This window comes from Helobdella robusta, assembly GCF_000326865.2.
Source record: "Helobdella robusta unplaced genomic scaffold HELROscaffold_77, whole genome shotgun sequence".
NCBI classification, from domain to species: domain Eukaryota; kingdom Metazoa; phylum Annelida; class Clitellata; order Rhynchobdellida; family Glossiphoniidae; genus Helobdella; species Helobdella robusta.
Genome location: NW_008705439.1, coordinates 113268 through 126267, shown reverse-complemented (window position 1 = coordinate 126267; position 13000 = coordinate 113268). Strand labels below are relative to the sequence as shown.

General features: G+C 31.7%; 2 protein-coding genes across 2 annotated transcripts; both read right to left on the bottom strand.

Annotated features, from left to right (window-relative positions):
• Positions 1 to 4429: 4429 nt before the first annotated feature.
• HELRODRAFT_194458 (hypothetical protein) lies at positions 4430 to 7236 on the bottom strand (the record flags this gene model as incomplete). Its single annotated transcript, XM_009031667.1, has 5 exons — positions 4430 to 5605; positions 5767 to 5890; positions 5971 to 6056; positions 6379 to 6676; positions 6773 to 7236. 5 exons carry the CDS (start codon positions 7234 to 7236, stop codon positions 4430 to 4432), a joined length of 2148 nt encoding a protein of 715 aa, XP_009029915.1.
• Positions 7237 to 9196: 1960 nt separating this feature from the next.
• Positions 9197 to 10154, bottom strand: HELRODRAFT_181886 (hypothetical protein; the record flags this gene model as incomplete). The annotated part of the gene is made up of 3 exons (XM_009031666.1): positions 9197 to 9276; positions 9428 to 9559; positions 9965 to 10154. 3 exons carry the CDS (start codon positions 10152 to 10154, stop codon positions 9197 to 9199), a joined length of 402 nt encoding a protein of 133 aa, XP_009029914.1.
• Positions 10155 to 13000: the final 2846 nt, after the last annotated feature.

Below are 13000 nucleotides of genomic sequence, written 5' to 3'. Positions count from 1 at the left end.
AGTAGTAGTAGTAGTAGTAGTAGTAGTAGTAATAGTACAACTTCAGCAAAGACAACTACATCAACACAAACAGTCACAACATCAACATCATCAACAGCAACAACAACAACAATGTCAACAAATCAACGACGAATCAACAACATCATCTTCATAGCAGGAGACCGTCAGGCACGCTGTGTTGCCGGGCGGGCGGTTGTTTAAAAGGTTTAAAAACAACAACATCAACAATTTATAACAACAATATTATTAATTATAATTAATAATAATAATAATAATTGTGTTAAAAGTAAATCATACTCTATTATCTGACAAAAATAGATAAACAAAGAAATGATAATTGTCGCGAACAATCATTAAATACCACGTCATTAAAAACAATAACAACAACATCAACAATAACATCAGCAAAAACATCAACAACAACAACAACAAGATCAACAACAACAATATCAACAACAGCAACAGCATCTATCACAACAACAAAATAAATAACTAAAATACAAAACAACGGATAAAAAACTATAGACAAACTTCACACTCATTAATTATCACACACGCACACACACGCGCACGCACGCGCACACACACATACACACACGTACTTAAGAGACAGACATGAGAAGAATTGTTAAACAAGAACCCAAACACGAAATGATTAATTTTATACTCATCAATACAATTGATGCATACAAACATACATGCAAACATACAAACATTCAAACATACATACAATCATTCAACCATACATACAAACATACATACAAATATACATACATACATACATACATACAATCATACGTTACATACTAATGAACAAAAGGTGTCAATAGCTAAGCAGCATATTGTTTATTGCGATTTACATACATAAATATTGTTGTCGTTATAATTGTTTCAATCATTATCATTATTATATTATTATTATTATTTTTGGTTTTTTTGTTATCATTAATCCGCTAATTATTGTGTAATTAAAAATATTTGAACGTACGCTATTGTGTTGCTAAAAACATGAGATGTACGTGTTATTATGATTAATAATAATAGTAATAATAATAATAATAATAACTATAATAACAAATATAATAGAAAAACTATAATAATAATAATAACAAAAAATATATAAAGTTGCACCGGGTATAATCAATTTTCTATCACAATAATTTTTGAAATTGCTATCATTATTTTTGTTTTTGTTAATATTATTATTATTATTATTGTTTTAATTATTTATAAATTGTAGATAATACCAGAAAGAGTTAAATGTGCTTGTATTAATATCCTTAATTATAATAATTATTAATTTGGTTGTTGATGATTTAGACAAACATTGTTTAGTCATTTATTCGTTCATTCGTTCGTTCATTTATTCGTTTATCAATTCATTCGTTTGTTCATTCACTCATTCATTCATTCGTCTAACCATTCATTCGTCTAACCATTCATTCACTCACTCACTCACTCACTCACTCACTCACTCACTCACTCACTCACTCACTCACTCACTCACTCACTCACTCACTCACTCACTCACTCACTCACTCACTCACTCATTCATTCATTCATTTATATTTCATTCATTTCTATTTAATGAATATATAAAACATTTAGTATAATAATAAAACAAATAGTAGCTATAACAATAACAACAACAACATTAATAATAATAATAATAGTAATCATCAGAGGACCGATAAGGATAATTACAAAGGATGGAGTATTACTAATAACCGACGAGTTAGGCATTTAAAGCATATTCACCACAGAACCGCTTTAAAAACGTTTCTATCCGAACCGAACTGGGAGAAAATTAAATACTTCATTTACACAAACATTCAAACACACACACATATATACATACTGACATACGAAATACATATACATAAAAACATACATTACATATAAACACACGTGTATGCCAAATACATATAGACAATAGACATACATACAGAGAGACATACACATATGTGATGGTTTGAGGGTTTCTTTGGGGGTTTCAAGATGTGTTTCACAACAAAGGAATATACAACCAAATGGGTAGATTTAAAAGTTGCAATAGCCATAGGCTGTGAAATATCACCGGTGCTTTTTGTACTGGCTATGGAACTTCTGCTTGACGCAGCTGGTGGTGCAAACGTCTTACATGGAAAGGGAATTCACACTGATCTCTGGATGTGGCCCTGTTTCTCGAGAGTGTCAGGATGTTAAAGGGCCGAAACACTCGTTGACGGAAACTCTTCCCCTGAAGACTCTTGCTGAACGCCGTTATGTTCGAGTTTCTACATATGTACATACACACCCACACAAACACATACATACACACATACACAAACACACACATATATACACATACACACACATATATACACATACACACACATATATACACACACACATATATATACACATACACACACATATATACACATACACACACATATATACACATACACACACATATATACACATACACACACATATATACACATACACACACATATATACACATACACGCACATATATACACACACTTACAAACGTCTGTTAATAGCGCTTAAGTTGTTTTTTAAGCAGAATCCTGACGCATAACTAATAACTTGATACAATATTGACTAAGAAACATTGATGTTGAGATAATAGAGGGATGAATGAGTGAATGGATGAACATCTAAATGTCTAAATGAATGAATAAATGATGTATGTTTGTTTGTATGCTTGTGTGTATGTATACACGTGTGTATTTGTCTGTGTGAGCCTTTGCTAGAACACGCATTTATTGTTTTTCCTTGATTCATCAGCCGTGTGATTTGCATTTCAAAACGCGTGTAGTACGTCGAAAAAACATCGTTAACGAATAAACATATCGCAAAAAATACACACACACATACACACACACACATACACATACACACACACACACACACGTACATTCAGATACTATTATATGAACCGTTATTAATGATTGACGATAAGGTGATGGAGAGAACGAGGAGAAAATGAACAAAAGAAAATTAAGAATTGAGTTAATGATATCTTGATGGATGAATGAATGAATGAATAAATAAATAAATGAATGAATGGATGAATGAATGAATGAATGAATGAATGAATGAATGAATGAATGAACGCGTGGAAGATTTAAAAAAACAACAAAACAAAGACTGATTCTAATTTTATTTTCATTTCAAATGGTGTCAAAGACAAGACAAACACATAACTAAATATCGCAGAAAATATAATAATTACGTGATTTAAAAAAATTTTTCTTATTATATCATAAACTCTATTGTGCATTATAAGTGTCCTATTGTATAAATTATTTAATTAATTATTTCAAATCATCCTCTCTTAGTTTCATGTGCGTGCGTGTGTGCATGCGTTTATGGTGTGTGAATGTTTAAAATATTTTTATATGATGTGAGATTAACTTAAAAAACAGCAAACCTCGAAATATTGCATTAAAGTCCATCACAAACAATAAAATATTTCAAAATGTTTCATGGATAAAGAAACGAAAGAACGAACAAACGAACGAACAAACAAACAAAAAACAAACGAACAAACCAAACTAATTTAACAGTAAAACACATAAACCTCAAATAATAAAAAAAGTATATCGCCTAGCGATTATGACAAAAAGTAATTATGTTAAAAGAAACAGACAAACGATAACAAACAAACAAACAAACAATGATAAACAAACGAACGAACAAATAAATGAACAATGATAAACAAACGAACGAACAAATAAATGAACAATGATAAACGAACGAACAAATAAATGAACAATGATAAACGAACGAACAAATAAATGAACAATGATAAACAAACCTACAAAGAATGAAATGTACAAAAATCGATGCCAAACAGTTATATGTGTTGGTAGAAAAATTAAATAGTAATAGAATGCATACTTAATTATAGTAATGTGGTTGATAAGAAGTTTAAAATATTGAAAAATGACTTAATACTACAGATACATACACACACACACACAAACAAACACGCACACTTAAAGACACATACAAAATACTACTACTTCTGCAAATAAGAAATTATTTATCATTGAAATAATTAGTTATACAATTGAAACCTATACAATACACAATACTTCAAAATACAAATAAATATTATATATAGGCATACAAAACATACCTAACATTTACAATTACATACCTAATGTATAACCAACAAACAATTTTCACATTATATCTGAAAATAAGTTTATCCTATTTTGTAATACACTCTATTGAACATTTCAAAAATATGGATAGAAGATACATGCATACAAAAACACACACACACAAACACACACACACACACACATATATATATATATACACACACAACATACACATACAAAAACATACAAAATATATACGTATAGACACATGAAAATATAAGAGACGCAACAAATATCGTCTCAGATAAATTAGTGTAACCTACAAAAAGGTACCAACGGGCCACCATAATCATTCCCACCCTTCTTCTTTTTATCAACACTGCTAGCCGCTTCATTGCTGGCTTCAACAGTCCTAGACGCAATGTTGCTAGCCGCACGAGTTATATTGCCAGCAGCAACAGTGATATCGCTAGCAGCTACGGCAATGTCGCCTGCAGCAGCAACAATAGTTGTAGCAGAAGCAGCAACATCTTTAGCGGCAGCAGCAACATTGCTAACAGCAGCAGCTAGAGAAACAGCAACAGCATCACCAACAACCTCACCAACGACCTCACCAATAGCAACATCGTCATTAACAACTACATCATCAATAGCCGGTGCGTCTCCAATAACAATATTATCACCAGGAAGAATTACAACAACCTCATCGTCCACATCTCGAACGGCATCAGCAGCGACCACATCATCTTCACCAGCAACACCATATTCGTCGGTAGCTCTAGGGCGGTCGAGAAGTTCAACTTCACCTTCGTCACGAAAACTGGCGACTCCTAGGTCATCATCGCCATGCAGTGCGGCCTCATCAGCCTCAACTTCAACATCACCCCTTTCAAAAATGGCTTCACCATCATTTACACCAGCACCAGCACCATCATCGCCATGCAGTGCAACCACATCAGCCTCAACTTCAACATCACCCCTTTCAAAAATGGCTTCACCATCATTTACACCAGCATCGGCAACAAAAGCATCATCCTCGAAAACCTGATCACCAGCTGCCATCAAATCATTACCTCTACCAGCAGCAACATCATCGTCGTCGTCGTCATCATCACCGACACGCACGGCCTCAATCTCAGGCACAGCATTACGTTCGCCAAGCATGAAAAATTCATAAAAACCATCGAAATGGGCGAAGCAGAAACAATTATTCACCAAAAAATCTCTCATAAACCTATCCTGTTCAGTGAAGGTCTCCTCCTTATGAATATCGTGGTACCATGTTGTGATCGGGGGGTACAGGGGTTTGCCATTGAGTAATTTTAGTTTGGGAGTGCCCATTCTTAAAACGGTATAGAGACAGTTTGCTAATTCATGCCTAAGACTGAAAATTAAGATATCTGGATCGAGTTCTAATGCATTCCGTGCGATGGTCAGTGATTCGAGGTTTGGGGCGTCCAATGTGTTGAAGCACATGCCAACGCACTGTGTGTGTATGTGTGTATTTGTGTCTGTTTGAGTTATGTCTGTCGATTTGTTGATCGATCGATCGATTGAATTGATTGATTGATTGATTGATTGATTGATTGATTGATTGATTGATTGATTGATTGATTGATTGATTGATTCGTGATTATCTAACCGACCTTAGACACATCGAGATTAACGAGGCTAGTTGACTTGATCTCGAAAGTCCTGAATAGGCCAATGGTATCCACCGACTCCATTTCGATCGTCAGGTCTTCTACCGTTGGTATGTACCGGAAGAAACTTTCAGAAAAATAATAATAATAACAATAACAATAAAATAATCGTAACAAGAATAATAATAGATTTTCAAAAAATGCTACCTCGAGAATAGACTACGCTCAATAGATCTATGTATGTAGCAGGATCTTAGCTTCAAAATTCTCAAGCGACTGAGTTTCGAAAGCACCTACAAGTAACCAAAGAACATTAATAAAAATAAAGTGTATTTAGTATTATGATTGTTAAAAAAAAACAAAAAACAAATATGCGTAACTAAATTTTTTTCTCTTACTTTCCTTTTTCGTTCTCACTCTCTTATGTTTTTCTTTTTCTCTCTTTCCCTGTCCCCTTCCCAACGATATAGTTTTTCTTCGGTTTTTTTACTCTTTCTGTCTTTCACTCTCTCCCTCTCACACATTCTCTCTTTCGATCTCTCTCTCTCTCTCTCTCTCTCTCTCCCTCTCTCTTTCTCTCTTCTTCTTCCTCTAAATTTTTAAAATAAACATAACCTTCATAGGACGTTCACTCCATGTGAAGGGTAAAGTCAGATCCCTGACCGAGGCAATCTTCTCGCGTATCGCCTCGAACATCGTTATGAACGACAAGTTCCTTCGTCTCAGCGCATTAGCGTTCAAGTTTCTACCTGAAGCTGATAGGGTGCCGGATTGGTTTTCTCTATGCAGTGTTGTCGTCCAATCAAGATCTATCTTTACTAAGTTCTGCGTAAAAACGCCTGTTATCAGTTTGACTGTTGTATCTGCGAGGGAGAAAGAATCATCTGTAATGTTTATCCAAATTCTCAGATATCTGTGTGGACAATTTTAATTTATTAATTAACCAACCAAATCACCAATCAATCAATTATTATATAATCAATTAATCAATTAACTAATAAATGAAAACCTAATACTCGGCATGACGTCGATGATGAACAACATATATTTCTTAATCCTGTTTTTGTAACCCTTATAGCAGAGGGCATTGCAGACGTGATTCCTCTCTCTGTTAATGCAGTACGGAATTATGGAGGTGTCGACCCTCTGCCACATGGAGGGCCTCCTCATCATTGTGTACCAGCCCTTGCAGACATTCATGACCGTACGACGAGTGTTCATATCGTAGTAGGTACAAAACAACAGCCTTATGTCGTAGGGCAACGCCTCGATGTTTGAATTGTTAAACATCGAAAGATCAAATTGGGATTTTGTTAGATCGGATGGGCCACCCGGATCTCTAGTAGAGCTACACGAATACGACCTTTGACGTGTCCCAGCTTTGATGACGAGTTTCTCTTTTTTAATATTGAGGTGTTCAGCTGGGCAAGATGAAGCGCGTTCAAAATTCGGAGGAGGATAATTTTCAGGCATATTTGCTTTTGTTGTTAATTAATTGGTTGGTTCAACCCCTGTTGAGATGGTTAGTAGATGTAAGTAGATGAGTAATTTCAACTGAGTTAGCGCTGTCCTCTATCAGGCTTGCTATTTTATTTTAAGTATCATGTATCATACAGTTGAAGTATCATGTATCATGTAGTTGGAGTATCATGTATCATATAGTTAGGGTATCATACATCAAACTGGTTGTGAGAAGGTACATCTAAAAAAATATAAAACAACTATCTTAAATGTTTATCGTTTATTTATAACTATAACTACCCAAAAAATTTTATTTATTGTCTTTTTATCAATTAAAAATTAGGCAAAATTTAACTCGTTTAAGCAGTTCTATATTTGTAAGCATATTATAATATTAACATTGGATTAGACTATAGAATTAGAGAATTCTATTATACTCACATGATTACGTTAGAGTTATCTAAATTCACACATACACACATAGAAAGAAAAAACTGACAGGGCATGAACAAATAGAAAAAAATACAAATTCCTTATAAAACCTAAAAAACAAATCGCCGAAACTAGAGATTTTTATTTTTTACTAAAATATCAATCAATAAACATCCAAAGATGTAAAAAAGTTTTTACAATCTTTACATGCATATTTTACTAGTTGAATTACTCTAAGTCTACTGGGATTATTAAAAATTCACGTACACCTAAGACATACAAACTTACATAGGAATTTATAAAATTTTCAAGTTAAATTAACATAAAGAAACATACATTTTACATAAAATATCGAAATGCTAACATTTTGAAATGTCCTAATTTTTAGAATTTCCCAAATACTTTTAGAACTTAATTAATTCAGTTTAATTTAAATTTAAACGGTATAACCAGCGTGGCGGCAACCACATTTAAATATGAAACACCTGGACCATTTAGACACCTGGATTATTCCTTTTAAAAAGTTATGCGCTATACAAACATAATTTCTGTAGAGAGTCGCAGTCATACGTTTGATAGTTCTTATAGTCAGAAATGCTACTACATCCATTTATTTCGTAATTTTGATTTGAGTTCTTCATAGAATATCAGATTTTAAAGTAATTCAGCAAAATTTTGAGCTTGTTTTTGTCTTATATTTTTAAAAGTTTTATTAATTGAATTTATTATTTATTAATTGAAGCTTTATTATTTGTTCAAATAATTCGTTTTACCAAAAGATTTTTAAACTACAAGCTGTATTCCTCGCTTTTGTGATGCCATTCTACCATGTTTAACTGTTACTTTCCTTATTTTTACATTGCAATTCTTTCAAATACGAAATTTAGGTATGCCTCTAATTTACACCCATTGAATAAGGCTCTTAATTTCGATGGTTTCCCGGTAGTTTCTGAGTTGAGTTATGGTTTGATTTCAATTCAATTTCAATTTAATCCGCTTTTGATAACGAGAAATTTACATATAAATTTTAACTCTAAAAAAACTCATAAAATTTAACTCTAAATTAAATTGAAATAATAATTATGGTAATAAAATATAATCAAAATATTAAATAAAATTGAAATATATATTAGACAAGATGGATTCTGTTTCATCCTTCTGAGAATATAACTTTTGGCCTTTTAATCTGAAAATCAAAAATTAATTAAATTATTTAACCAACTAAATAAATTATTTAATTAATTAATTCAATCCAGTTAACGGCATTTACTTTTTTGCCTATTTTTTAGTGAATTTTTCAAATTTTCACGCGATTTCTCCATTTATTACGCGAATTTATTAATAAAAAGAGAATTAGTTGCCCGTTTTTGTAATAAATTTACTTGAATATTTCTAATTTCTACGTGAATTTATCATTATAAACTACAATTTAAACTATTTTTGTAATAAATTTACGTGAATTTATCAATAAAAAGAATTAATTTCAACTATTTTTGTAAAAAAAATTACGTGAATTTATTAATAATGAAGAGAAATTAATTTAAACTTTCTGATTTTTAGATGCAACGCTCCACTTGGATACATTCCTATAATTACTCCTTGATGTAATTTCGGGAAAAACTTTGGAAAATTTTTTGAAATTAAAAAAAAAACTAATGAATTCATATTATTAATTAAAAAAAATCTAAATAAATAAATGGCTGAATGAATGAATAAATGAATGAACGAACGAACGAACGAACGAATGAATAAACAAACAAAATCCGGATACTTTTTGAATCTCTGATGACGTAGAAGTAAATGATGCTGGAAACAACACCGGACATCATGACAACCAGGAGTATGGAAGCAAAGGCAATGGCTATGTAGTAGATCATGTCATTCACCGATGACATTGAATCACCTAATTTGATTGACAGGTTGTGTGTGTGTGTGTGTGTGTTTGTTTGTGTGTCTGTGTGTGTTTGTTTGTGTGTGTGCGTGTTTGTGTGTGTGTACGTGTGTGTGTTTGCGTGTGTATATATATATTTTATTTACGCAGGATATTAACTGAAAACATGATATGATAAATAATTTTTTACACAAATTTTACATGTACATAGGTGGACACACAAACACACACGCACATACCAACACACACACGCACATACCAACACACACACACATACCAACACACACACACATACCAACACACACACATACCAACACACACACACATATCAACACACACACACACATACCAACACACACACACATACCAACACACACACACATACCAACACACACACAAGGGCACGAAAAATTTAACTTGAATTAAAATCTTCACCAGAATTGTCGCAGTAGACATCGTCTTTAGCTGATGTTGTCGTTACATTTACCGATCGGTTCTCGAATTTCGGTATCGTTTCAGTCAAATCCAACGGGAGGCTAATATTCGTCGGTATAGTAACGGTTTTGTTAGAAAATTCCGATACATGGTCGGATGATATTTGAAACATCACTGAAATCGTTGAGTTATTCATCTAAATATACATTCTTATCGCCATTGTTAATAAAAGTATTACCATTATCATTGGTAAAATTGTTATTACTACTATTATTATTATTTTATTATATTCTTATATTATCAATTTACCATAATAACTATAATTATTTTCAAATTTGAGTTTCAATTACTATTCTCTACGCATATACATGCAGATAGCAATTTGTTTATTTATTTCGGGATTGATTATTGTTTACAAACACAAACATATCAACGTCAGTATAATATATATATATATATATATATACATTTATTTATTTATTTGCAAAAATATATATATATATATATACACACACAAACACACGTGCGTATATAAGTTTAATTGCAAATTTTGTTATCAATGTTTTTTTTATTTTTCATGTAATTTTACATATTTATTGCTTCAACAAAAATTTTCGAAAGAGAGAGAGGGAAAGAGAGAGAGGGAAAGAGAGAGAGAGAGAGATGGGGGGGGGAATAAATGAATGGATGATGATAAACTTAGGGATAACGGGATGATGACGAAAAGGTTTTTCTTGTAACGCCAGGCAACTTTCTGTTTATCAACTTTTAGGAATTTAAAAGATAAAAATAGAAAAAAGATAGAAATAGCCTCTTACATTTATATAGCGCAGTATTTCAAAGTAGAAATTAATTCAAACAAGTTAGGATATTTTTAAAAATTATTTTGAACTAACTAACCATTGATAGCACTTCAAACGATTCTAATATCACGAATAATAATAATAAAAATAATATAAAAAAATAAAAACAATAATAACAAAAACAATATATTAATAGTGGATATTTACAAGGACGTGAATAAGGCAGAAAAAGTAAATGTTTCGAAAGAAAAAAAAAAACATATCTAAGTGTGTCTGTGTGTGTGAGAGAGAGTGAGAGAGAGAAAGAGAACACGTTGGATGTGTGTGTGTGGTGTGTGTGTGAGTATGTGTGAGTTCGAATGCTATGTTAACTCATTATTTCTTGAAATGAATTTGACATAATTCATGGTCGGGCACCTAGGCAGCCACCTCACGGGCGGTGTCGTGAAGATACGATGTTGACTTTTTCGGTAGCATAATTGACAAATTTCCTATTGGGACGACTTCTGTTTGAAGAATAGATGGAAAAGAGAAATGAATAAAAAATGAACTTATAGAAAGTAAGAACGAATGAATGAATGTGTGAATGAACCAGCAGTCAAAGAAGGAAATAAAAAATGAAAAACCGAGCGAAATAACTATTCAATTATATTGAAATATCAATACCGCACATAATAATTTGTTTGTATCATCTTCCAAGACTACAAAAAATACCCAGCTAAGCTGGCTCCCCTTACGTTTTTGTTTCAGTTTGACGACGAAGACGACGATGAAGAGTAGAAGACAGAATAGAAACAATGAGATCAGAACGTTCATCCACGCGTTTCTCATCAGCCAACCTCTGTATACTTGTTTGTTTGTATGTATGTTTGTGTATGTATGTATGTATGTATGTATGTATGTATGTATGTATGTATGTATGTATGTATGTATGTATGTATGTATGTATGTATGTTTGTGTATGTATGTATGTATGTATGTATGTATGTATGTATGTATGTATGTATGTATGTATGTATGTATGTGTGTGTGTATGTATGTATGTGTGTGTGTGTGTGTGTGTGCGTGCGTCAACGCAAGAATTAAGTTTAAAGCTTACTAGCTGTGGTTGTCTCTGAAGGAAAATTGACAACAATAATATCATCAAGAACCACATTAATAATAATTATAATAATATAATTATTGGTTTTAATAATAATGATAATATTAATGATATTAATAATATTATTATTAATTGAAAATAATTTATGAAATGAAAAAAAAATCAATCCTTGCCATATGATGGGTGTTCTGGTCGAAATTAAATAGCGTTGGTATTGGTTGTAAAACACTTTAGAATCAAAATATAGCAGTAGTAAAAGTAGCAGTAGTAGTAGTAGTAGAAGAAATTGTAGTGGTTGTAGTAGTAGCAGTAGCAACAGTAGTATTAGTAGTAGTATTAGTAGTAGTAGTAGTAGTAGTAGTGGTAATAGTAGTAGTAGTATTTATTTTAAAAATTTAAACCAAACATTACTTAGTTCGAATATTTAAGAAGAAAGTTTCTAACCAGATGTCATCATTGATGAGATAATTAATTAATTAGGGAATCAATTAATTAATTATGAAATTAATTAATCAATCAAGGAACTGTGGTTTTTTTCTAAAATATACTTCTTGGTAACTTAATTAGCGTAAGATCAGTTTTTAGAATTTTTTGATTACATTTAGTTTATTATTTTCAATTTATTTTCACATATCTGCCCGGTTGTCTATCTATTAAATATTGGTTTATATTATATTATCACATATTCCTATCCATTTGTACGTATATTTATTTATTATTATTTTATTATTATTTTTTTTATTCATTTAATGTGTGTGTGTTTGTGTTTTCATTTCAACAAGTAAACATCAACAATAAATGCATCGTGGTGAGTAAAAGGAAATAATAATAATAATAATAGTAACAATAATATTAACAATAATAATAATAATAATTTGCAACCTCAGAAGAGATAATGAGAATTACAATAGAATTGAGAGAATAAATTGAGAGTTCTCAATTTATAAGCCTTTCGTTATTCATACACATCACCGCTTAACCTGCCAGTTGATCGCGGCCAGCCATTTGGATGGGTGACCGTAAAATTTTACAATATCGCTCGTTCTACAGAGGGCCATAGAAATGAATAATTGACTTGAATTTTAAAGAATTTGCAGATGAAATTTTGGCTTG